The following is a 25900-nucleotide window of genomic DNA, read 5'->3' on the forward strand; positions in this document are numbered from 1 at the left end:
TAACGCTACAATCCTGTGAAGCCCTCACTGCTAAACTCCTTATAAATAATAATCAATCCCTAACTATTCACCTAATCTATAGACCTCCAGGCCCGCTTGGGACCTTCGAAGAGGATCTACACAAGTTACTAACCCTCAATGCTAAAACCACCTCTCAATTGCTGGTATTAGGGGATTTTAACTTAGGATTTAACGACAAAACAGATGTGCATGCCGCGACCATCGCCCAAGCTATTAATTCCCTAGGCTTTTCCCAAAAAGTCAACAACCCTACCCATACGAAAGGTAGAATATTAGACTGGATCGCTGACTCTAACTGTACTACAGTCATCTCCTCTATCTCGGCTTTATCATGGTCTGACCACTCATTAGTGTCCTTTGACCTCCTAACCTCCCAACCATCCGCTACAGTCGCCCCCATGGCACCTTCATGCCCCACAAGAAATAAAAAGATTATGACAATAGATAATGTCATACCTGCTATTCTTCCAACCTTAAACGCCTTGCCTGACAATCTAGACCCCGGCACTTTAGTTCACGAGTATAACAAAATTATGACTGATACCCTGGACAAAATTGCCCCACTTAAAATGCGCACAAGTAAACCCAAAGCCCATCTAAATAAATGGTTCACGCCTGAACTCAAGGCCTTACGCCTCACCAAGAGAAAATATGAATCCAACTGGAAAATATGTGCAACTGCTGAGAACAAGGCTAACCTAATATCTATCTCCCGTCAATACAAAAACGCAGTCTGTCTGGCTAAGAAAAACTCATACAACGATCGTATCGCCAATTCTAAATCAAGCATGAAGGAACTCTTCTCCATCCTAAAGGAACTTGAGTCACCTATTGCCATACCAGACACTTGCACTAAAGATCAGACCTGGTGTTCTGACATCCAATATGCTCTATCTAATAAAATCACTACCCTCCAAAACAAAATTCAACTGAAAAAAGATTCGCTTAAACTCCCTACACTGTCACCACCTAAGGCGATCCACATGCCTCAACATACCAAATTTTCCTTCACCAAAACTTCCACACTTGAGATTGAAAAAATTATCCTCACCCTCAAACCATCCAACTGCAAAGGTGACATCTGCCCAGCACAGCTAATAAAAGACGCTGCCAGAGACCTATCACCATTTATCTCCAAACTGGTCAATGCATCCTTCTCTACAGGCATCATCCCAGCTAATCTAAAACAATCCTGGGTGCTCCCGTTGCTTAAAAAGCAAACTCTAGATCCTCTTATCCCCACCAATTACCGCCCAATCACTACAGTTCCGTTTCTGCTAAAGATCCTGGACAAAGTGGCCTATATACAGATTCAAAATTACCTTGAACTGCACAAACTACTAGGAACTAGACAATCTGGCTTCCGCCCACTACACGGAACGGAAACAGCCCTGATTGACTTAAAGGCCCAAATAGACGAACTGAGAGATCAGGGCAAGACAGCCCTCCTCCTCCTACTAGATCTCTCAGCTGCGTTTGATCTTGTGGACCACAAAGTCCTCTGCAAACACCTGGACGTTGCCGCTCACTTCTCCACCCAAGCCATCAGTTGGATAGAATCCTTTCTAAGTGAGAGAACTATGAGAGTCTTTTCCCCTTCGGCAGCAGCTGACCCTATACCTATTACTTGTGGAGTCCCTCAGGGATCCTGCGTCTCTCCGACCCTCTACAATATATTCACCAAACCTCTGTTCGACGATCTGGACAATCTCGGTATCACCTACACTAACTATGCAGATGATACACAGATTCTCTTCCCACTTTCTGGGGATCACAGCAGGGATGGGGAGTTGGTGAATAGAGTGTATCTCATCATTCAGGCATGGATGGCCACACACGGTCTTTGCCTGAATGATAAGACAGAGTTGATCATTCTGGGCACACAAGCTAATATTAACAAATTGGGCCCGGATTACTCAGCCTTCAGCATAGACGGAAATGCCATTAAAGTCTCGAGGGAAGTAAAAACACTTGGTTTCTATCTCGACTCTACCCTGTCCTTCACTAAACAGGTAAACTCCCTAGCCTCCACTACTGCCTACACTTGTAAATTGATCAGAGCAGGCAAGCCCTTCCTGTCCAATACCAGCTGCCTAATCCTGGCTAGAGCCTTAATTCTTTCCCGACTAGACTACTGTAATGCCCTATACAGTAGCGCCAATAAAGCCACCACCCTAAGACTTCAAATTCTACAAAATAATGCTCTCAGAGCTGCATTAGGAATAAAAAAGAGGGAGCATATCTCCTCGACTAGGCGGCAACATAAATGGCTCTCTACGGAGAATAAAATCCAGCTAAAAATGATCTCATTAACCCATAAGGCCTTAAATAATGCAGCTCCCAGCTACTTAATGGACAAAATAAAAAGAAAAACTTCTAATAGACCCATGAGAGTCGCCAATTCCAATTGTTTGGCAGTACCTAGATTCAGACTCGCCAAAATTGGTGGCGCCTGCTTCCCTGTGAAAGCTGCTAACCTGTGGAACGCCCTGCCACCTAACCTAAGAGCTGACCAACCCTTCCCCCATTTCAGAAGGAACCTTATCAAACACATTATCGCCAACAACGACTTAACACCCGAACACTCACAAGTGTAGCCCGACCCAATGCACCCTGACGTGACATCAACCTTTATGCTTATTACCGCAAATCCTGTATGTTGCTAACTGTACATTCATGTAAATACGGCAAATCTTTATCTGTACATTCTTGTAATTTGTGCAATATGGTGTAATATTGTAAATTCATTTATATAACATTGTAACATTGTAAGCTTCGCATATACTCGTTGCTGCGCCCGGTAACCTAAGGGTCTGGTGCGCAATATAAATAAATAAACAAACAAACAAACAAACAATCACTGGTCTCTGCGTCATACTGACCACAGCCAATGACTGCCCTCTACCTAAGCACCGCCTCTGGCAGCCATCTTCAGATTTGGAAGCACGTGAAGTGGCAGTATGACCAAGTGAAGAGCCGCAGAGGGGTAGGCGGGAGGGTTCGCATGTGAATCCATGCCAGACCCATGCTGGAGAACAACAGTTACAGGTAAGTAACTTGTTCCTTCTCCAGCATGGGGTCTGGCATGGATTCACATGCTCATGAATAAAGAATACATAGCAGTACACACATGCACAACCACGGGAGGTGGCAAAGGCTCAACATTAAGCATCACATCAACTCAACATTAAGCATCTTACCTCCTCACCAGGCTCACCTCAGGCGAACAGGTTGCGCAGCACTGCTTGGCCGACCCTGGACTCCTGCCTGGAATCCCGGTCGACGCAGTAGAATTTCGTGAAGGTGTGCGTCGACCTCCACGTAGCAGCCCTGCAGATGTCCAGCAAGGGCACACCAGATAGGAACGCCGTGGTAGCTGCGATCGCTCTGGTGGAATGGGCTCTCGGACGGCCAGGCAGCGGTCGGTTTGCCAACCGGTGACAGTACATGATACAGCCGGAGAGCCATCTGGAGATGGAAGCCTTCGAGAGAGCCTTCCCCTGATTGACAGGTCCAAAGTTCACAAAGAGTTGTGACGTCTTCCGAAAACCCTTCGTGCGGTCCACGTAGAACTTCAGCGCTCTAGCTACATCCAGCGAGTGCAAAGTCCTCTCAGCCGGCGACGAAGGCGACGGGAAGAACACAGGTAACACCAAGGGTTCGTTGAGATGGAAGTCCGACGGTACCTTGGGCATGAAGGAGGGGTGCGTCCTGAGCACTACCCTCGTGTCGTGGAAAGTCAAGTACGGGGCCTTGCAGGAAAGGGCCTGGATCTCTCCCACTCGTCGTGCGGAGGTGATGGCCACAAGAAAAGCTGTTTTCCACGATAGAAACTTCAACGGGGCCGAGTGCAGAGGCTCGAACGGAGGTCCCATGAGCTTGGTCAGCGCCACGTTGAGCTCCCACGCCGGGGCCGAAGCCTTCACCGGCGGGAACGATCTGAATAGTCCCTTCATGAACTCTTTCACCAGACGATGAGACCACAAGGACGTCCGCCCCGTGGTTCTGGTGTATCGGGAGATCGCAGCAAGATGAATCTTGATGGACGCGTGTGCCAGTCCAGCTTTGGCCAGCGTCAGCAGGTACGGCAGTACTTGGGAAGCCGTAATCCGTAGAGGGTTAATCTTCTGTGCGTGGCACCAGACAGAGAACCTCTTCCATTTGTGTCCGTAGCATTTAAGAGTCGAGGACGCCCTGGCCTTTGCAAGAACCTCTCTGCAATCGGCCGGTATGTCGTATCCTCCAAACTCTAGCGCTGCAGGAGCCAGGCCTGCAAGTTCAGCGACTTCGGGTCGTGGTGGAGGATGGCGCCTCCTTCCCTGGAGAGTAGATCCGCGTCCGCCGGCAGCTTGATCGGCGGGGACGCTGACAAGTCCAGAAGGTCCGGGAACCATATCTGCCTCGGCCAAGCAGGTGCGACGAGGATCATCCTGCACCGTGACCTCTTGAGCTGGTTGACGAGCCGGATTAGCAGAGGCAAGGGAGGGAACGCGTAGAGGAACAGGCCCTCCCAGGGGAACGAGAAAGCATCGCCCATGCTCCTCGTCTGGGGAAACCTGCTGGCGAACCTCCGGCACTTGGTGTTCGTCGCCGTCGCGAACAGGTCGATCTGGGGTGTGCCCCACCGTCGGAAGAGGCGATCCACCAGATCCTGCCGTAGTTCCCACTCGTGGCACGAGCGCAGCTCCCTGCTGAGTGAGTCGGCGATGGTGTTTTTTATCCCTGCCAGATGAAACGGCACCAGAAAAAACCCTTGGGCGACGGCCCAATGCCACAGGTCCTGCGCCTCCTTGGACAGCGCTGGGGACCTGGTTCCGCCCTGTTTCCTGATGTAAAACATGGTGGTGGTGTTCTCGGTGAAGATCCTCACCACCTTGCCCTTCAGGGACGGAAGGAAGGACCTGAGGGCCCAGAACACTGCACGGAGCTCCAGGACGTTGATATGCAGGGACTTCTCCGTCGGGAGCCAGAGTCCCCTCGCGTGCAGATTTTCGGTGTGCGCTCCCCACCCTTCCAGGGAGGCATCCGTGGTCACAGTCTCCTGGTGGGCTGGGGTCTGGAAGTCCATGCCCGCCGTCAGATGCGCGCGGGTGCCCCACCACCGTATCGCTCGTCGGAAACTCTCGTCGAGCTTGATCCTTTCTTCGAAGCTGCCCGTCGTCTGGATCCAGCGCGCATCCAGGAATTCTTGCAACGGGCGCATCCGGAGCCTGCACATGGGAATGAGGTAGATGCAGGAAGAAGACATCCCGAGGAGGGACTTGATGGATCTCACTTTGGCTGCGTCGGCCACCAACATCCGTTGCACCTTGCCCAAGATGGTCCTGGTCCTCTCCTCCGACGGGGAGGCCAGAAGGGACACTGTGTCGAGCCTCGCTCCCAGAAACAGTGCGACTTGCGCGGGCACCAGGTGGGATTTGGCGTAGTTCACGGAGAATCCCAGGTCCGTGAGGAGTTGGACGGTCCTTGTTGTGTGGACCACGGCGAGCTCCTTCGTCTTGGCGCGGATGAGCCAGTCGTCCAGGTAGGGGTAGACGTGAATCCCCTCGCGGCGCAGCTGCGCCGCCACCGGTGCGAGGCACTTGGTGAATACCCTGGGTGCCGACCGTAGTCCGAAGGGAAGGGCTTTGAACTGGTAATGACGCCCTTGGACCACGAACCTGAGGAATTTTCGGTGCCCCTTTAGGATTGGAATGTGGAAGTAGGCATCCTCCAAATCCAACGACGATAGGAAGTCTCCTTCCTCCAGTTGACCCAGGACGTGCTGTAGGGTGACCATCCGGAACTTCTGCGCCTTGATGAACTTGTTCAGCCGTCGCAGGTCTAGGATGGGGCGCCATCCTCCCGTCTTCTTCTTCACGAGGAAGTATCGCGAGTAGACTCCGGAGCCCCGAAGCCTCTTTGGGACGAGTTCGATGGCGCCCTTTCTGAGCATCGCCTTTACCTCCAGGAGAAGTTGAGGGACGTGAAGTTCTTTCCTGGCCACGGGGGGGACGCGCGGGCACCTTCTTTGAAACTCGAGCGCGTGGCCCCGGGCCAGGGCGTCCAGCACCCAACGGTCGGTGGAGATGGACTCCCACACGCTTACGAAGCCCGCCAGTCGGCCTCCCACCGGGGTGCTTCGGTGGGGGCCCGACCCCACGGCCGGTTCAATCCTGCTTGGACGCGGCCTTGCCGCCATGACCTCCTTGGCGACGACGGCGGGGTCCGCTAGACTTGCCTCGTCCTCTGTAGGCCTCTTGCGACGACGAGCGGGCCGCTTGACGGTAGGAAGCGAAACCGCCGCCGGAACCTTTGGAGGCGCCCTTGCCTCCGCCGCTCCGAAAGGGCGTCCGTCGTTGCTGCAGGACTCCAAGGGCCCGGGCCGTCTCAGTATCCGCCTTGATGGCCTGGAGGGAATCGTCCACCGTCTTCCCAAACAGGTTGTTCCCGTCGAAGGGCATGTCCAGGACTCTGGTCTGGACGTCCTGCCGAAAGTCCGTAGCTTTGAGCCATCCACGACGTCGAAGGCAAACGCCGTTGCCCAGCTGGCGGAACCCAGCGTCGGCGATGTCCGTCGCCACGGTGATGGCGTGGTCCGAAGCCACTTCACCTTCCTGGAGGATCTCAAGGGCCTCCGACCCTCTTGTCGTCCGGCAGAAAATCCAGCAGGGGAGCCATCTTGTACCAGAGCTCCCTGTCGTAGCGGGCCACGATAGCCAAGGCGTTGGCCGCTTTAATCGTCGTCGCTGCCGACGAGATGACTCTACGTCCCATAGCATCCAATTTCTTTCCCTCGCCGTCCGGCGGGGAAGTCGATGTGGAGGCCGCACCCCCCCCCGCTTTCTTCCTGGCTGCCGTGGAGACGACGGAGTCCGGGGTAGGCTGCGCCCGGAGGCATAGGGGGGCCGTGTCCGGGACCCGGTACTTCTTCTCGTACCGGTCTCTTCTAGCTGGCGTCGTGGAAGGGTTCTTGAGGAGGGAAAGGCCCTCATCCCAAATGTCGTCCAACAGAGGCACTGCGAGGACCGTCTTCCTCTTGGCCTCGCGCCGCTGATAAAGGAAGCCTTCCTTTTTCTTCTCCTCAGGGCAGAGTTGGAAGAGCTCGGAAGCCCTGGAGATCATGGAATGGAAAGATCCGATCTCGTCGGGCGGAGAAGCCCTGGTGGGAGGCGACGACGGAAAATCCTCGTCGTATGCCTCGTCGTCCGTACCCGTCGCTGCCGTGTCAGTCCCCGTATCATCCCCTCGGGTGGACGGGGAGGAGGGCTGGACGGGGCGCGACGGTTGAAAAGGAGGTGGAGGATGGATCCTTCTTTTCTTGGCAGGGGGAACACCAGAAGGTCCCGGTTCTGGATCCCCCGACGGGAGAGGTTCCTCCGTCGGTAACGGTAGCCTCGTCCTTATCTCAGTGCATAAGGACTGTATGGCCAACAAAATGGCCGCCGAGTTGTCTCGCGGCGCTGGCAGAGGGGAATCCGACGGGCGAGCAGGGGCCCCGTCGGTATCCTCGACGATGTCGTCGTCGTCACCTGCGTCGGGGCCCATTCCGACGGGCTGGTCTTGTTCCACGCCTAGGCCGTGGCTTAAGACCTCGATCAGCTCCTCTTCTGAGGTTGAGGCCGAATCTACGACGCCCTGCCCCCCCTTCTTCTTCCCCACGGAGGGTTTCACGGGGGTTCTATCGATGGGCATAAAAGAAGACTCCCTCCGAGGAGGCAGGGAGATTCTGGGCCCTGAGGTCGCCACCACTGGTGCAGCCTCCACAGGCTGGGCCAGGGCCGCCGCGACCGTTTCGATAGAGGGCTTGGTCGGATGGATCAAGGCCTTCACCACCTTAGGTGCGCTCACCGCCTTATCCTTGAGGGAGGGGGCACTGCCACGCTCCTCCTCTGCCTTAGAGCTCGACCGGGGCCTCTCCAGGAGCTTCGCCGGGTGCTCGGCCTTCCTCTTACCCGACCCAGAGCGTTGGCTCGTGGTTGATGGTGCCGGGGAGGGTGCGCCCTGCCTGGCGCCCGTAGAGCCCGACCGTTCGGCGCTCCCGGTGCCAGCGGACTCGCGGTGCTTGGCCTTATGTTGGGCCCCCGTCGCCGGGGCGCCCTCAAAGGTCTTAGAAGACCGCTCGGATTTCTTCTTCTTCTCGCCAGACGGGCTCTTACCCTCAAAACGCACAGTCCTTCTCCACGTGCGTTTTGTCCTCATGAAGGCAGTAAAGGCAGAAAGAGTGTTCGTCCTCCTTAAAGACGTTCTGCAGCTGGCATCCAGGGCAGACCCTGAACAGCTTTCCGGGCGTCGAGCTCCCCTTCTCCTGGGCCATCTCCGAGACCGGGCCTGAGAAGCTTCTGGAGTCCTCCGAAGTGTAGCTCGACGAAATCTTCACCCTTGAGGGGCACAGACGAATCCGACACGGGTCCCCGTAGATCGGATGTAGGATCGGTGGAGCTTGAGGCTCTTTTGACCGAAGAATCGAAGTTTTTGTGAAAAAGCGCGAAAAAATAGCACTAACGCTCGAGAGCAATAGCACGAGGATCCCAACACATGAACGTGCGGTAAAAATCTGAAGATGGCTGCCAGAGGCGGTGCTTAGGTAGAGGGCAGTCATTGGCTGTGGTCAGTATGACGCAGAGACCAGTGATTGGTTATTGCTACGAAAGACAGATCAGAAACGAAACTGATACTGGTTTTTTCTTTACCGAGGATTCCCAGCCTGACGACGGGGAATATTCATGAGCATGTGAATCCATGCCAGACCCCATGCTGGAGAACATACCTATCGCGGAATTGCGTCATTGTCCAATAAGGCTGGTGAATTGAACACATTACTATGATTTACCCATGATTGTTAATTCTGAGTAGTACCCAGTAGTTATTTTTTCGTTTGTTGGTTTGGCAGTTTGAAGTCATCAGTAACAGCTGCACCTGAAGAAGGGGTCTTTGAACACCAAAACGCATTGTGTGAAGTGTTCATTTTATTCATTACATCTAGCTAGACAGATGAAGTGGGATTAAGATGGATCAACACACAAATGCTATTGTACTATGTTGACTGTTCGTCATCTAAAAAATCTTTGAGAACAATCCTCTGCTCCACCCATCTTTATATAAGATTGTAAATATCATATACAGTGAATGATGCAATTCACTTTACATGATTTTTTTCATTTACGTTTAAAACCTGTATGTAAATAAATACAACATATGGTTCATTTGTAGTATTTAAATATGATGATGTTCATTTTATTTGAATAGTCAAAAAATATATTTCCTTTTCTTGAAGTACAAGAATTCTTTTGAACATTATTGAAGAGGTCAATTCCTCAAATAGAGTGACCAGGTTTTTTCCTCAGTGGTTTCTGAGGTTATGTGATTGACATGCCTTACTATTGCAACCATATGTTCCTTACAGCACCCATAGACACTTCTGGGCTTACTGCAGAAGAAACTAACTTCAGCACAAGCACCTGCAATACCAGAGGGACGGCACCCAGGAAGTGGTCTACCGGAATACCACTAAGTGCAGGTCAGTCATCAGAACATCCAATATACCAGAGTCTGTAATAAAACCTTTGGGCATAAATCCCAGAATTGCACCCCCTGTGGGCTTTGTGACACTCCCACGAAGGGATGCCTCAGATAGCCATCATGGAAATCAGATTTAGCAAATAGTTGGGTGACCCAGGCCCTTTGAGAGTGCATTTCATATCTGGGTAAAGTTACCACACTTGGCCAATAATCAGCACTTGAGGTAAACTCCATCTGCAAGTAGGTGGCCATCCCAGTTGTTTTAGAAGAAATAGGCCAAAAGAGTCAGTAAATCCTCTATTGATCCTAAACATGCCCATGGTTGAATTAGATTGGTCCACTTCCTCATTGGAGACACTTTGGGTTATTTTTCTCTTGATATTGCGAGGACTTGCGGAGTTCCATTGACTTGGAGCACGCCACTGTGTTCTTGCTCATCTTGCTTAGCACAAATCCATGAGATCTGCATTGGGCAACTTTTTAGTTCATAGTTTCGTCCTTTGGGGTGCAATCGTAGTACCTACATTTGGGAATCTTTTGAACATGGCATCTTATTTTATCCAAACCAAGAAAGCACACAAATCCATTATTTTTATTGCCTTCCCCTCCACATTCAGAGTCTTCAAGATTTTCAACAGTTCAGATTTTTGCTGAACCCAGGAAAGTCAACCCCATTTACTATCCCAATCCCAGGTCTTTATTAGAACACATTTTAGGCCGACCTTGGTGTGGACCATCTCCCCAGGGACAGAACCTCCAAATGATTTCTGCAGCTCTCCAGTCTCCTTTATGCTCTTGCTGAAGTCTGCACTTGGCTCCACGATGATTGTCCCCTAGTGTTCATTGTTCACTGGGGCAAAACTAAATGGCCCCTCTCCCACTTTGTGGCACACATTCCATCATATTGGTCCACAGCATCTCAGTACTTCAAAAAGGTTCAGAGAGGCATCTACCAATCTAAAATGAGGTCTTCAGTGGGGGCTAGTATCAGCTCACAGAGGCATATAATCCTGTATGCAATTCCACCATCCAAAAGCGCCCCAAAGAAGGACCGTCAGATAGGTTGGGCGACTCTCGAATCCCTATCTTTACAGGGAAAATGGTTGTAACTGTGGAAAACTTGCTCCTCAAACTGGAGGGAGGGCACAGTGATTCAATTAGCTTTCAAGGGGTTTGCCTCTCCTTTTCAGTGCATTCATGTACAGGTGAAAACAGACAATAGCACAACAAAGGCATATGTGAACAAACCGGGTGGTACCAAGTACAAACATCGGGTCATCTCAACCACCGGAGGGTGAAGCATTGTGATTGAGATGTAGCACTCTGAGCAGGGTTTTTCTGATCTGCCAAGACCATTGCATATCACTAAAAATCTTCCATTAGGTGTGCTCTACTCTGGGTTTCCCCATGTTGGATTTGATCACCAACCCTCTCAATGACAAAGTCTCGCCTTTCTACACCGGTAGAGGGAATCAAGGGCATGTGGGCGGCGACACCATATCCTTCGTGGCAAGACATGTTCTGACCAAGATCAAGACGTGCTGCTGGTAGCCCCTTATTGGTCAAAAGGACAAAAGCTTCCTCTCGCATAATTCGCCATCACCAGAGAACACCATTTACCTGTCTGCGAACCAGCTGCTCTTCCCACAACTTACAGGGGAGGTCCTCAGCACGTTAAATGCGTCACCTTGGTTACTAAAATGTTAGGCCACTCACTGAGAGGTGGCAGGGTATTCATCTCTCTACCTAGATATGTCAATACAATAGTGAAGACGTCCAACCACCCTGATGTCATAATCACTGGAGGGGTGGCTCACTGGTAGGCTCATAGCAATGTAGATTAAGTGGCTCTGCCTTGTCCTTATTCTACACTTTTTCACAAGGGCTTCCTGCTGGGTATATGTGCATGTTGCAGGTCAAATGGGAAGCAATCAAAGCCTCCCATCTACCGGGGTGGGGGACGAGTCGGAGAGAAGTGGTTCTTCCTTTGCATATGAAGACGCCAAACCCCCACCCATCTCTACCTCAAGCACAAGCCACCAGAGCATGACTTGATCATGGGCTAGTGGAGGGGGGGGGGTCACAATTTTGAATATTTGGTGGAATTCACCCGATGTGGGCTCACTAGGAATGTTCATCTATCATTGTATTCATGTAAGGGACACAGCGGCTGCACACTTCAGAAAAGTCACCTCCTCAATCATCTGTAAGCCACATTCTCCTCAGTTTCACACGACAATAAAACATGTGTTTCAAACAAATTGCACTTATCCATTTGGCATTATGAACAACAACCTTATCAATGGTGACCTCCTCCAAAGAAATCTCACATAACAATTGCTCTTCTATGGGCAGAAAAAGAAAGTAGTGCAACGAGGGGCAAAAGAGACTGCTTTTAAGATCTTTAAAAGAATCAATGAGATGTCATCAAAGCACAGAACCAGGAAAGAGTGTGGATGGGAATGATCTTACTATGATTATTATTATGTGAAAAGGATCTACACTCACCTAGGAAGTGGAGCGATCTGGAACTTCAGGGAGGAGCCCTGCTCGCCGGTCCAGTGTCTCGTCAGGATGTTGGGAGAATGCTGCTCATTTGTTTCGTAGCAGTTGGGCAGGGCTTCAGGTTCTTTAGATGGTAGGTCCTTGCACGACTCCGCTGGATCACTGGGTACCTCTCCAGGAAGAGGGCCAAATGTAACTTAAGAAACAGCAAAGATCCCAATTAGTAGCAATGTAAAATATAAACAAACGTTTTCTCATAGAACTTAATTCCCAAACGTAGATTAAGACAGGTTTCAAGTCTCCAAATAATTATGCGAGTATCCATTTCCTGGCCTTCACCCCTCTCACAAAGCAAAAAAGTCCCAAGTACAAGCTTCCCTCTCATGTTAACCCTACCCACCGTTGCCAGGGAGCCTCGACACAAATAGTACATTAAAGGGGACAAGGTTTCATCAAGCATTCCCTTCCTTAAATGGAGGACACACATCACTATTCAGGGCATGGCTGAAAATATTGCTAGCTAAGCCACAAATGCCAAATAACTCGCCTGTTCCCGTATTCATCACTGCATGTTAAAGAATGGTTAGCAAACACCACAACTACTTGTGGTTAAGATGAATGGAAAATTATCTAATTTTAACAACATTATGGCAGCAGTTGCATCACCGCTAAATTTATGTAGTTTGAATCCCACTACAGATATCGGAACAAATTACGAAAAAGCATTTGCTGCTTCCCTTTTGAGCTTGCACATAAAGTTCAATTAAAAAAGAAAAATCAATCAGAATGAAAATCCTCAGAACCGAAGCAGGTCTAGACAGTGAATGGTTGACTCAAAGACCCTGAGGTCATGTTTTTTGCAGTCCACATCGATTACACCGAGCATTTGATACAGTAGAAACCAGAGCGTGTTGACACTCCATCGGAGAAGGAAATATTGTCTTGTTGAAAAAACAGTGTTACGTGAAAGTAACTATTCCTACCCCTGTAAGAAATCTTGAGAAGTTTACAACAAACTACAGGCTGAACACCTCAAATCAGGGAGGAGGGATATAATTAAGGCAGTCATCTGAACAATTATTGAGGAATGACCGTCCAGTGAAAATCCAAAAATGGCATCACAGGAAGAAGGGTGACAGAAGGATTCGATTTCCACAGAATGCTTCTACGGATTATCCCTAGCGGATACCTGCAGAAGTAGTGCTCCGGCGGCCTGCCCGCCAATGGTGCGTGCACATGGACATCATGCAGAGGCTTCTTCTGACATGATGACCCCTTCAGGCAAGGTACAACACAGTCCAACATGGACAGTTCAGAGATGACAAGTACTTCACTTTCCATCTACTGTGGAAGCGGGCAATAGTAGGTCCCGATACCTGAAAGCAGTGGACTCAAATAGAGATCCTCATTTCACGCTTTTCAAAGCATGGGAGCGGATTGCTTGTATAAGATGTGATTGTGGTTAAGAATTGTATAGGTAAAAAAGGGGGCGTTTCCCTCACCCCGCATTCCTGTGCAACACAGTAAAACCCTCACCGGCCTAAAAGGCGTGCATTACAACAGTCTTGTGTGGCTGGTATGCTGGCCACAAGGCATGCCACGTCAAACGGTAGCCCTTTCAGTTTACACTTGTACATGATCTCCAAAGAAATGGGGAAAAAAAACAAACATTGGCAGCAGCACAGACTGTTCCCAGCTCGAACCAAGTTCGAGTACTTGAGAAAATGTACCAGTCAAACGGACGAGAAGCTGTGAACACGCATTGTAATGAAAAACTTGCAGGGGACAATATATCCAGTAAAAACCGAATGACAAACTCGCGGAAGAGTTCGGCAAACCCTCTTTTTAGCTGGACAAAAACATGGTGCTGCCATCACCTCATGACATGTTAAGAGACGCTTTACAATAAATCCTTCTCGGAAAAAGATACAAAAATGTCCTTGCAGAGGGTCGGCAACACCTCCCAGGTTCAGTCTTACGGAAAAAAGAAATGCCTTTACTTTAGGTGTGTGAGGGTTCAGAACTATACACGGTGTGGGTGTTGCGAGAGGCCAACCTACTGGACGATGTTGCGCTTTGCCCAATTGTTCTTACCGAACCTGCTCTGGGTATCCTATCCTGACCAGTAAGGCAGACTTCGGAGCTCATGGATTTGCTATGTATGCCTTAGAGCTAGCCAAGAAACAGAGATCCACACAGGTGTAGATAAATATTCCACGTTTTGGGCCCAGAATACATGCAAGTAAATATTAAGAAAACTATACAACTACACATCACACAGTGTAAAGCAACAGCAGAACTGTTAAAGTGAGGAGAGAAAATTGGTTAAAACAAACCACTGCACAATTATAAGGCAGTCAAAATAAATTTGTATTTATTAAATTTATAGAGCGCTTTACTCCAAAGCGCTTTACATTACAACAACTGGAAACATAGAATAATTGGAAGCATAATTGCAAAACATGAGACAAACCATTAAAACAATATATGGAACAATTAACCTAGAACAGTAAGAGAGGTGAAGAGGTCAACAGGCAGTGGAAACAAAGATGAGATTTCAAGGAGGAGCATGAGGAAATGGAGCGGATAGAGATAAGGAGAGAGTTCCAGTGTAGGGGGGCAAGGAGCTGAAAGGATCGGAAACAGGAAGGGGCACAAGGCGGTGGGGGAACAGTGAGGAGGAAAAGATCAGCAGATCGGAAAGGGCTAGAGGGAGAATAGAAAGAGTAGAGAGGAAAGGTAGGGAGGGGCAAGGTCATGTAGAGATTTAAAGACGAGACAAAGGAAGTTAAATTGAAGTTGAGAGTGCAAAGGAAGCCAGCCAAGATGAGAGTGAAGAAGAAATGGAGTCATGGGGAAAGAGAGAAGGCAGAGGGTACGGATGGCAGAGTGATGGATGGATTTGAGGGGAGCACGATGAGCAGCAGGGAGGCCAGCGAGAAGAGTAGAGCAATAGAAAAGACGAGAGAAGAGGAGGGAAGTGATTAAGAGTTTGGTAGCGTGGAAATTAAGAGAGGAATACGGATATTGAAGGAGGTGGGAGCGACAGGCGCGGGAAGTAAGAGAAATATGGTGGGTAAAGGACAGGGAGGAGTCGAGAGTACTTCCACCCCTGCCCCCCAAATCAGGTAAGCAAGCGCCAGTTCAGTTCACAGGTAAGCGCCTGGGAAGTGGTTAGGAAGTCACAAAAGTCCCCAAAGTCCCCCTACAAAAGCCTACGCCAAAGCCAATATGTACATTATCTTAAAAGGTACAAGCACACCAAAGGAAAAATAGATTTCAGAAAAGAAGTTGGTCTCTCCCAATTCCTCCGCAATGCGAGTTCCCAGGCAGGAATCCTAGGCCAGAATTCCACAGCCAATGGCCAGGTACGGGGAGTGTAATAGGGTGCGACCTTCACACTCATGCAATCCCTATGGGGCGATAGGGGCTCCAAGATGGACCCGTAGCCTAGATTCTAAAAATAATCATCCCCAGGTATGTAAAAAAAAGTTGGGGCAGACTGTTCACGCCGTTGGTATCATTGTAGGCTGTCTGGGGGTCGCAGGTGGTGGCTGAAGTAGGTTTCTAGGTCTGGCTTGCATCAGTGCCAGTCTAGGATGCACACGTGGTTGCAGAGATGCTGCAGCTGGCTATGGTGGAGGAACTTGGACAACAACCACTGCTACTTCCATGATAAACAATTACCCCCCAGGACAGGCCAGGCATGGAGAGCTGGTGAAGAATCCCCAGTCAGGTGTCAGCAGGCTTAGACTTTAACTACTGCCAAACACCAGCTCCAGACAGACCCCTCTTCAAGGTTGATAACAGCTGCTGCAGACGATGGGGTTCCAGGGTCACAAGTTAAGGATCTGCAACGTCTCAAGTTGTAAATCGAGACTCTGTCCACTTGTGCCTCTTCAGTTGATGGTCATCCATAGTCCATCGACGATAGGGCAGCACTGCAGGACAAGCTATTGGTTAGGCCAACCAATTTAGGAGAAAGAGCCCGTGATCATCTTCCCTGGTCGCTGGAGATGAAGCAGAAGACAGCCCTGTGGCCGTTTTTGGCAGTGTCGCTTCCCGTGGCTGCAATCCTATGGCTATTCACAGCACTGTCTTGTCTCTTTGGAATCTTGGCTCCAGTGGCCGACCGCCAGAAAGGCGCCAGACCTTCTCCCCTTATCCAAGATCCGCGCTGGTGGCTGAATCACAGCACGAAAAGGAAAGATCTGCACCATTCGAACAGGGATTGGCTGTCCAATTGGGCGGGGAGGGGGGCAAGAGCCACCCCATCTGCCCAGCAGACATCCCCTTGGAGAAAAGTGGACTGGGACCAGACAGTCCAAATTCCAGTTCCAATCACACAAAGCACTGAGAATTCAAGTCTGATCCTCATGAAAGTGCATGCACTAAATTGGGAGGTCCCAGCCCAAGGGCCCAGCAAACTGCCAAAAAGCAAGAAAGCCAAAAGACTGGTCTTTAACAAGATGAGCAGTTGTTTTAAGCATGTGGTACTGAACATGGCATTATCGCACATGGTAAAGCACTGGAAAAACTTGCAAAACATGTTTCACTGCCACCAGCCTGTCCTCGTAACATCAAAAGGGCATATCTCTCCCTCTCCATGATGCACCTCCTGTGGGGGTGGATTTTGGCGGCCAAAACCCTGGTTTTTGGATTGGATGGATGGCTTAGGCCTGCTAGAGTGGGTGCGCTCATCCAAGGGAGACCCATACTGGCTGAACCCTGGTTCATTTGTCCTTGCCTCAGTTGTTCTTAAGGCTGCTGGAAGCACTTTCTCCCAAGTAGTAGAACTAGTACTTACCTAACTTTCTCAAAACTGCGGCTTGCCAATGGGTTTTGTCCCGTTGTTTCCATGGATATAACATTTTAACTCCTGGAAATGGGTACCTCCCTGGAATTTTGTGTTTCTTCTTGGCTCTCCCTTGGGCACCTGTAGTTGTCTGCTAAAAATAGGCTTTAGAAGGCATCTGTGATTTAAATTGTATTAAATATTAATTGCTGCAATTCACTTTTCCTCCTTTTGTTAAAATCTTTCCTAGTGCTTCTGAAAACATCTAATGCGAACAGGGACCTAAGCAGGGCCAGTAATGAGATCTAATGTTTGGGGTTGCTCACTGGGCTCTGTAATTTGTTCAGCTCTTTCACTCCCTCTTTTGACTGCATTACATGTTGCATTTTGGTTTAGATGTTGTGGGGAACAACTGTTCAACCCACGTACTGGCACATCAATGCCACCATTTGCAAACAAAATTAAATAAAAAATAAATGAGTGATACTAGGATTATGACTTGATGTCCTCTTGTCGATTGTTACCAAGCAGCCACGGCGCTCCCATTAGTAGTTGCTAGGTTGAAATATGTTGGCTTCAATCCAGATGCCCTGTTGGCACGAGGGGATGGTTGGGGAGATGGGACGGGAAGGGGTGTACACTGCTGGGTGGGGAGGGCAGTGAGGGGGGGGTGGGGAAAGCAAAAAGGGGTCCTGATCCGACCCGAGGCTGTTCAATACGCATGTTGCATAAGTTACTACCACAGCGCTTGTTGCGCCTTTCTATCGGAACGACCGGGGAAAATTACTAGAAAAGTGGCGAATGGGCTCAGAGGTACACAGGATACTCACACTAGGGACATTGCAATCGCATTCACAGACAGTGATAACCAGAATCCACTCAGGTGGCAATGGCACCTGATCGGGATTGCTAGGTATCAAGTGGTGGAATATAAGCTTTGAGCCGACAGAAGCCAAGCGGCAGAGTAAGAAGTAAAAGAACAGAGAGGATTCACACAATGGGGAGGATGGGGGGGGGGGGACTAATATCCTAAGCACATAGGCATAAAGCCAATATACTAGTCTTACAAGAAACCCATGCCAAAGAAAACACTTGCCGCAACAGAGTCGCCATGATGCTGGTTCACAAATCCCTGAAACATGTAGATCCGGACGGTAGATTCCTTGTAGGGAACAAGTTACTTACCTGTAACTGCTGTTCTCCAGCATGGGTCTGGCATGGATTCACATGCTCATGAATATTCCCCGTCGCAGGCCGGGAATCCTCGGTAAAGAAAGAAATCAGTATCAGTTTTGTTTCTGATCTGTCTTTCTCAGTAGTAACCAATCGCTGGTCTCTGGGTCATACTGCCCCCAGCCAATGACTGCCCTCTCCCTAAGCCCCGCCTCTGGCAGCCATCCTCAGATTTGGTACCACGAAAAGTGGCAGTATGACCAAGTGAAGAGCCGCAGAGGGGTAAGGAGGGAGGGTTTCCATGTGAATCCATGCCAGACCCATGCTGTAGAACAACAGTTACAGGTAAGTAACTTGTTCCTTCTCCAGCATGGGGTCTGGCATGGATTCACATGCTCATGAATATAAGAATACATAGCAGTACACAAATGGAGGTGGCAAAGGCTCAACATTAAGCATCACATCAAAACTCAACAATAAGCAATTCTTACCTCCTCACCAGGCTCACCTTAGGCGAACAGGTTGCGCAGCACTGCTTGGCCGACCCTGGACTCCTCCCTGGAATCCCAGTCAACGCAGTAGAACCTCATGAAGGTGTGCGTCGACCTCCACGTAGCAGCCCTGCAGATGTCCAGTAGGGGCACACCAGACAAGAACGCCGTGGTAGCAGCGATAGCTCTGGTCGAATGGGCTCTCGGACGGCTGGGCAACGGTCGGTTTGCCAACCGATGACAGTGCATGATGCAGCCGGAGAGCCATTTGGAAATGGAAGCCTTCGAGAGAGCCTTCCCGTGGTTTACGGGTCCAAAGTTCACAAATAGCTGTGAGATCTTCCGAAAACTCTTTGTGCGGTCCACGTAGAACTTCAGTGCTCTAGCCACATCCAGCGAGTGCAAAGTCCTCTCGGCCGGCGGCGATGGTGACGGGAAGAAAACTGATAACACCAAGGGCTCATTGAGGTGGAAGTCCAACGGCACCTTGGGCATAAAGGAGGGGTGCATCCTCAGCACCACCCTTGTGTCGTGAAAAGTCAAGTATGGAGACTTGCAGGATAGGGCCTGGATCTCTCCCACTCGTCGTGCGGAGGTGATGGCCACAAGAAACACAGTCTTCCACAACAGGAACTTCAACGGTGCCGAATGCAGGGGCTCGAATGGCGCTCCCATGAGCCTGGTCAGCACCACGTTCAGCTCCCATGCCGTGACAGGGGCCTTCACCGGCGGGAACGATCGGAACAGTCCCTTCATAAATTCCTTCACCAGGTGATGGGGCGCCCGTCCTGTGGTTCTGGTGTATCGGGAGATCACAGCCAGATGCATCTTGATGGAGGCGTGAGCCAGTCCAGCCTTGGCCAGCGACAGTAAGTACAGCAGCACTCGAGGGGCCGTAATCCGTAGAGGGTTACTCTTCTGTGCACAGCACCAGACAGAGAACCTCTTCCACTTATGTCCGTAGCACTTGAGAGTTGAGGACGCCCTGGCCTTTGCAAGAACCTCTCTGCAGTCAGCCGGGATATCATACCCTCCAAACTCTAGTGCTGCAGAAGCCAGGCCTGCAAGTTCAGCGACTCCGGGTCGTGATGAAGTATGGCGCTTCCTTCTCTGGAGAGAAGATCCGCATCCGTCGGCAGCTTGACTGGTGAGTGCGCTGACAAGTCCAGAAGGTCCGGGAACCAGATCTGCCTCGGCCACGCCGGTGCACCGAGGATCAGAATGGGGATGTGGAAGTACGCATCCTCCAAATCCAACGACAACGGGAAATCACCCTCCTGCAGCTGTCCCAGCACGTGCTGGAGGGCGACCATCCGGAACTTCTGTGCCTTGATGTACTTCAGTCGTCGCAGGTCCAGGATGGGGCGCCATCCCTCTGTCTTCTTTTTCATGAGGAAGTACCTTGAGTATACTCGGGAGCCCCGGAGGCTCTTCGGGACGAGCTCGATGGCACCTTTTTTGAGCATCGCCCTTACCTCCAATAGCAGTTGAGGGACGCGATTTTCCTTCCTGGCCACGGGTGGAATGCGGGGGCACTTTTTTAGAAATTCGAGGGCGTGCCCCTGGGCCAGGGCATCCAGCACCCAACGGTCGGTGGAGATGGACTATCAAACGCTGACGAACTTTGCCAGCCGGCCTCCCACAGGGGTGTTTTCGTGGGGGCCCGGCACCACGGCGGTTCAATCTTGCTTGGAGGACTCCTTGCCGCCTTGGCCTCCTTGGCGACGACTGCGGGGTCCACCCGACTTTCCTCGTCCTCTATAGGCTTCCTGCGACGAGGAGCGGGCCGCTTGGCGGTACGTAGAGGAGCCACCGCCGAATACCTTGGAGGCACCCTGCTTGCCTCGGTGCTCCGAAAGGACGGCCTTCGTTGCCGGAGAACGCCTAGGGCCTTAGCTGTCTCTGTGTCCACCTTGATGGCGTGGAGGGACTCATCCACTGTTTTCCCAAACAGATTGTTCCCGTCGAACGGCATGTCCAAAACCTTGGCTTGTACGTCCTGGCGGAAATCCGTCACCTTCAACCACCCTCGTCGTCTAAGGCAAACGCTGTTGCCTAGCTGGTGGAAACCGGTGTCGGCAATGTCTGTTGCCACTGTAATGGCATGGTCTGACGCCACTTCGCCTTCTTGCAAGATCTCCAGGGCCTCGGCCCTCTTGTCGTCTGGTAGGAAGTCCAACAGGGGGGTGATCTTGTACCATAACTCCCTGTTGTAGCGGGCCACGATCGCAAGGGCGTTGGCTGCCTTAATCGTTGTTGCCGCCAGATAACCATTGCGTCCAGCTTCTTTTCTTCGCCGTCCGGCGGGGAAGTTGACGTTGAGGCCGATACCCCCCTGCTTTCTTCTTGGCCGCCACTGAGACGACCGAGTGAGGGGTCGGTTGTGCACTAAGGCACAAAGGGGCCGCGTCGGGGACCCGGTACTTCTTCTCGTACCGATCCCTCTTGGCAGGCGTCATAGACAGGTTCTTGAGAAGGATGAGGCCCTCGTCCCAGATGATATCCAGCAGAGGCACGGCGAGGACTGTTGTCCTCTTGGCCTTGCGCCGTTGGTAAAGGAAGCCTTCCTTCTCTTCGGGGCAGAGCTGAAATAGCTTGGATGCCCTGGTGATCATTGCATGGAAAGAGCCGATCTCGTCGGGCGGGGAGGCCCGGGCTGGGGGCGATGGGAGCTCCGTCCCGTCCTCACCGCCGTCGTTGTCGTCGGTACCCGTCATGGCCGTGTCCGTTCCAGTGTCATCCCCAGGGACGGGGGACGTGGGCAAAGGTTGAGTAGGCCGTGAGGGCTGAAAAGGCGGGGCTGGATGTATCCGTCTTCTCTTGTTAGGGGGGCTTCCCGCCGGGCCGGGCTCTGACTCCTCAGTCGAGCCTGGTTCCAGTTCCTCCGTCGGTGGTAAGGGCAATCTCGTCCTTATCTCCGAACAGAACGATTGTATTGCCAACAAAATGACCGCCGAGTTGTCCTGCGGCTCCGGAAGCGATGGGAGCAACGGGTGACTAGGACCCTCGCCGGTGCCGCTGTCGCCGCCACCTTCGTCGGGATCCCTCCCGTGGGAACGGGCCTCTTTGACGCCCTCGTCAAGGCCCTCTAAGACTTCTACCAGCTCCTCCTCAGATGCTGTGTCCGTGTCCACAATGGCCACCGCCCACCCCCCCCTTTTTTCCACCAGGGTCTTCACAGGGGTCTTTTCGATGGGTCTGAAAGAGGCTTCCCTCCGCGGAGGCAGGGAGACTCTGGGCCCAAGGTCGCCTCCACTGGTGTAGCCTCCACAGGCTGCGCCAGGGCCGCCGCAACTTCCTCGATAGAGGCCTTGGCCGGGTGAATCAAGGCCTTTGCCACCTTATGCGGGCCTGTGGCCTTCACCTTGGGGGGGGGAGGTCACCGCCTCGCTCCCCCTCGGCCGGATCATTCGAGCTTGACCGGGGCCTCTCCAGAAGCTTCACCGTGTTCTCGGCCTTCCTCTTTCCTGAGCCAGAGCGTTGGCTCGTGGTTGATGGAGCTGTGGAGGATGCGCCCTGCCTGGCAGCCAAGGAGCCCGACCGTTCGGCGCTCGCGGACTCACGGTGCTTTGCCTTCTGTTGGGCCCCCGTCACCAGGGCGTCCTCACAGGACTTAGAAGACCGCTCTGACTTCTTCTCACCCGACGGGCTCTTTCCTTCCAGCCAGTTGGAGAGACGAAGGTGTCGGTCCCAGATGGTCAGTTCCGACATGTTCCCGCAAAACGCACAGTCCTTCTCCATGTGCGTTTTGTCCTCATGAAGGCAGAAGAGACATTTCGAGTGCTCGTCCTCCTTGAACACATTCTGTAGCTGGCATCCAGGGCAAACCCTGAACAGCTTTCCGGGCGTCGAGCTTCCTTTCTCCTGGGCCATGTTCGGGTAGGCCGCGGAAACTCCTGGACTCCTCCAAGAAGCGCAACTCGATGAAATCTTCACCCTTGAGGGGCGTAGAAAAATCCGACACGGATCCCAGTTAATGGGATGTAGAGACGGTGGAGCTTGAGGCTCTATTTGACCGAAAAATTCGAAATTCTCTTTGAAAAAGCGCGAAAACGCAGCAAAAGCTCGAGAGCTAAACACGAGGACTCCCAACACTTGAGCATGCGGTAAAAATCTGAGGATGGCTGCCAGAGGCGGAGCTTAGGGAGAGGGCAGTCATTGGCTGGGGGCAGTATGACCCAGAGACCAGTGATTGGTTACTACTGAGAAAGACATATCAGAAACGAAACTGATACTGATTTTTTCTTTACCGAGGATTCCCGGCCTGACGGGGAATATTCATGAGCATGTGAATCCATGCCAGACCCCATGCTGGAGAAAACGTGGTATCCTGGAAGGGCTGGAATGAATGCTTATAAATAACTACTGTCCCAACACAGACTCCCCAGAATAATTCTTTATCCAGCTCAACAACACCATTGCCATGTAGCTCGGTATACCCTTAATATGGGGAGGCGACATGAACCTTATCCTTGACCCCAGACTAAACATGAATAACAAAGCCCCTCGTCCCCAAACTCGTGCGGCTCGACAATTGTTATCCAACATGCAGGCGCTTGAGCTTAAAGACGCTTGGCGTACCACACATCCGCTATCAAGAGAGTATACGTTCCACCATTCGGTACACAATATGGCATCCCGCATAGATCTCTTCCTCATCTGTAGCTCGCTAATGGGGAAGTGTTGGACGTGGCCATTGGACCCAGAACGTTGTCGGATCACTCCCCAATCTCGCTCACCCTGAAATTTAAAATCAGGCCCATCAGGTTTCTCCTGGAGGTTTAGATCTACGGCACTGCTTGATGTTGTGTTCAAGGCAGCCATGAAGTCTGAAATTGACTCTTTCTTCGAGACCAATGCAACAACAGACACTTCACATAGCACCAGGTGGCAGGCCTTCAAAGTATACATCAGAGGCATGGCAATATCGAGGGAGGCGGGGGGTACTTAAATGTATTAGAACACTCTAGAACCTTGGACCCCACACTGCTGGCGCAAATCCGATCTGAACTGGAAAGGTTTGACGGCCTAGCCTAAAGAGACACTCAATATGGCTCTCGCCCGACTGCCGCCAGACGGTACAGGGAAGGCGACAGCCCTAGGAAGACATCGACACGGGTAGTCCGCTCAGAGCGGGGCAGGGACCATGTAGATTGCACCTGGACATGCAGGCTAACAATAAATGGGAAGATACGGACCTAGTTGAAGTGTTCCGCACGGTCTACCTCACGCTATACGCAGCACCAAAACCAAACGATACACAAGCTATTCAAACTCTCCTCCAGAATACCCTGCTACCTTCCCTTAACCCCCCAAACCAGGGATGAACTAACTTTCGATCACACTTAAAGAGATAGTGGCAGTCATTTCTGCCCTCCCCAAAAACAAGGCCCCTGGCACTGAAGGCCTTACGGACGAATTTCATCAAGAATACGCTGCAACATTGTCTCCGATCCTCCTTGCAGTCTGGGAGGAATCCCTCCGTCTCCATGCTCTTCCGGTGTCCCTGAGGTATCACCGTAATGCACAAACCTGACAAACCTAGCAATGGCTGCAGCTCGTACAGACCCTTATCCCTCATCAACTGTGATGCCAAAATATACATGAAAGCCAATCGCCTACTCCCATTAATGCCACACTTGGTCCACTCTGATCAGGCAGGCTTCATTCCTGGGAGGTCCACCACCCTCAACATTAGGAGGCTATTTAATATAATGGGCAGAGTGTATCCCGGTGCACATGCATTTGGGAGAACAATAAACGCCCAAAAGGCGTTGAGATGGTCGTCTGGGATTATTTATTCGCAACATTGGAGGAAAAGGGATTTGGTCCCAATAGGATACGTTATATTAAACTCTTACACACACAACCACTGGTCAGGGTCCTTGTTAATGCCTGCACACCCACAATATTCCAGCTTGAGAGGGGAACCCGAAAGGTTGCCCATTCTCCCCAATCCTCTTTGCCCTGGCCATCGAGCCTATGGCGGAACACATCCGGACACATCACAGTCGCTGTGGAATCCGGCTAAGCCCGCCCCCCCCCCCCCCAAGAGATTATTTCCCTCTATGCGGACGACGCGAGATTGTATATTCGTGACCCCACAACCAACTTGATTCCAACAGTTGACGATATCACGTGCATAGGGAGACTCTCGGGCTTCACAATCAATTTCTCAAAATCTGAAATATTCCCCCTCACCAACGCCACCCGTGATTGCCGCAGAACTTCCTTTCTACGATGGTCCCCAGACCGCATCAAATATTTTAGAGTGGTAGTGTCGCGCTCCCATCCTTCCATCCTACAGGACAATTTCACCTCACTCAATGCATATACTAAATCCAAAATGCATAACTGGAAAGCCCTCCCGCTCTCACCTGTTGCAAAACTTTCATTAATCAAAATGATCATACTTCCTAAGATGCTATACACCTTCGCCAACGTCCCAGTATGGCCTGTTAACGCCATTCCTATGGCACTCCGAGGCTGTCCGCAAGAAATGGGTAGAGATGACATAGCCTCATGACAAAGGGGGATTCAACGCCCCCAATCTAGAATTATACTGGATAGCTGCCCAAGCGCAATTCGCCACGTTCTGGTACCCTATATTTATCCCCACCCCCGATCCCCCTCCCACTCCCCATGCGTACAACTGGAGTGACTGGCTGCACCTGACTCAGAGCTAAAAACGCTATTACTTGATCAGCGCTACAAGGACGACTGCCCTTTTGTCCCGGTTGCCTCTACACTGCGCGCATGGTGCTTAATATTTACCCACACAGGAGCAAAGAAGGCTTACTACCGCTGGCTCCCCCTCTGGAAATTCCCTGAACTAAAACCCACATGGGACGAAGCGATCCAATTGGGTTGGGATGCTTCGGCTACAGAGCCTTAGCGGACGTTTTCCCAGGGGGCCGATTCATCACACCCTCCACCTGGAAACCTGGTCATGGTAACACCGGGGTGGAACACCTCCAATACTGTAGGCTGCGGTCAGCCATATCTGCCAGATGACCCACTTACACAATCGAACCCCATAGACTGCCTCCTTGATCTATATTGCAAACTTGGGGAATTGTACACATTCTCTCCACACTATACAAAATGCCATTAGATATCTCCCCCTCACATTCCCTGTGTCTGTGAGGGTTGGTCCCGAGAACTGGATTCCGAATTTACAGATGACTGGTGGACTTGCATGTGTAAGCATTCATTCCCAAAAAGTCTCCTTAAATTTTCGATTCAAATTCATCCAGTTCAAACCTCTGAATAGACTGTATTACACACCGGCTAGGCTGTCAAAGATGGCTCATACCCAACCTCAAGCCTGCCCAAGATGTCAACACTCTCCTGCAGACCATCTCCACAGGTTCTGGGCATGTCCTCAGATAGCAGAATACTGGGACTGAATTCT

General features: G+C 51.1%; 1 protein-coding gene across 1 annotated transcript in view; it reads right to left on the minus strand.

The window, feature by feature from the left end:
* The window catches only part of CKAP2L (cytoskeleton associated protein 2 like), a 228112-nt gene that overhangs the window by 68304 nt on the left and 133908 nt on the right, over positions 1 to 25900 (minus strand). The window contains exon 8 of the mRNA XM_069619010.1: positions 12031 to 12223. Within this exon, the coding sequence (XP_069475111.1) occupies positions 12031 to 12223 (193 nt within the window). The remainder of the gene's footprint in view (positions 1 to 12030; positions 12224 to 25900) is intronic.

Source organism: Ambystoma mexicanum, chromosome 10 (genome assembly GCF_040938575.1).
Source record: "Ambystoma mexicanum isolate Mex_15411 chromosome 10, UKY_AmexF1_1, whole genome shotgun sequence".
NCBI lineage: Eukaryota > Metazoa > Chordata > Amphibia > Caudata > Ambystomatidae > Ambystoma > Ambystoma mexicanum.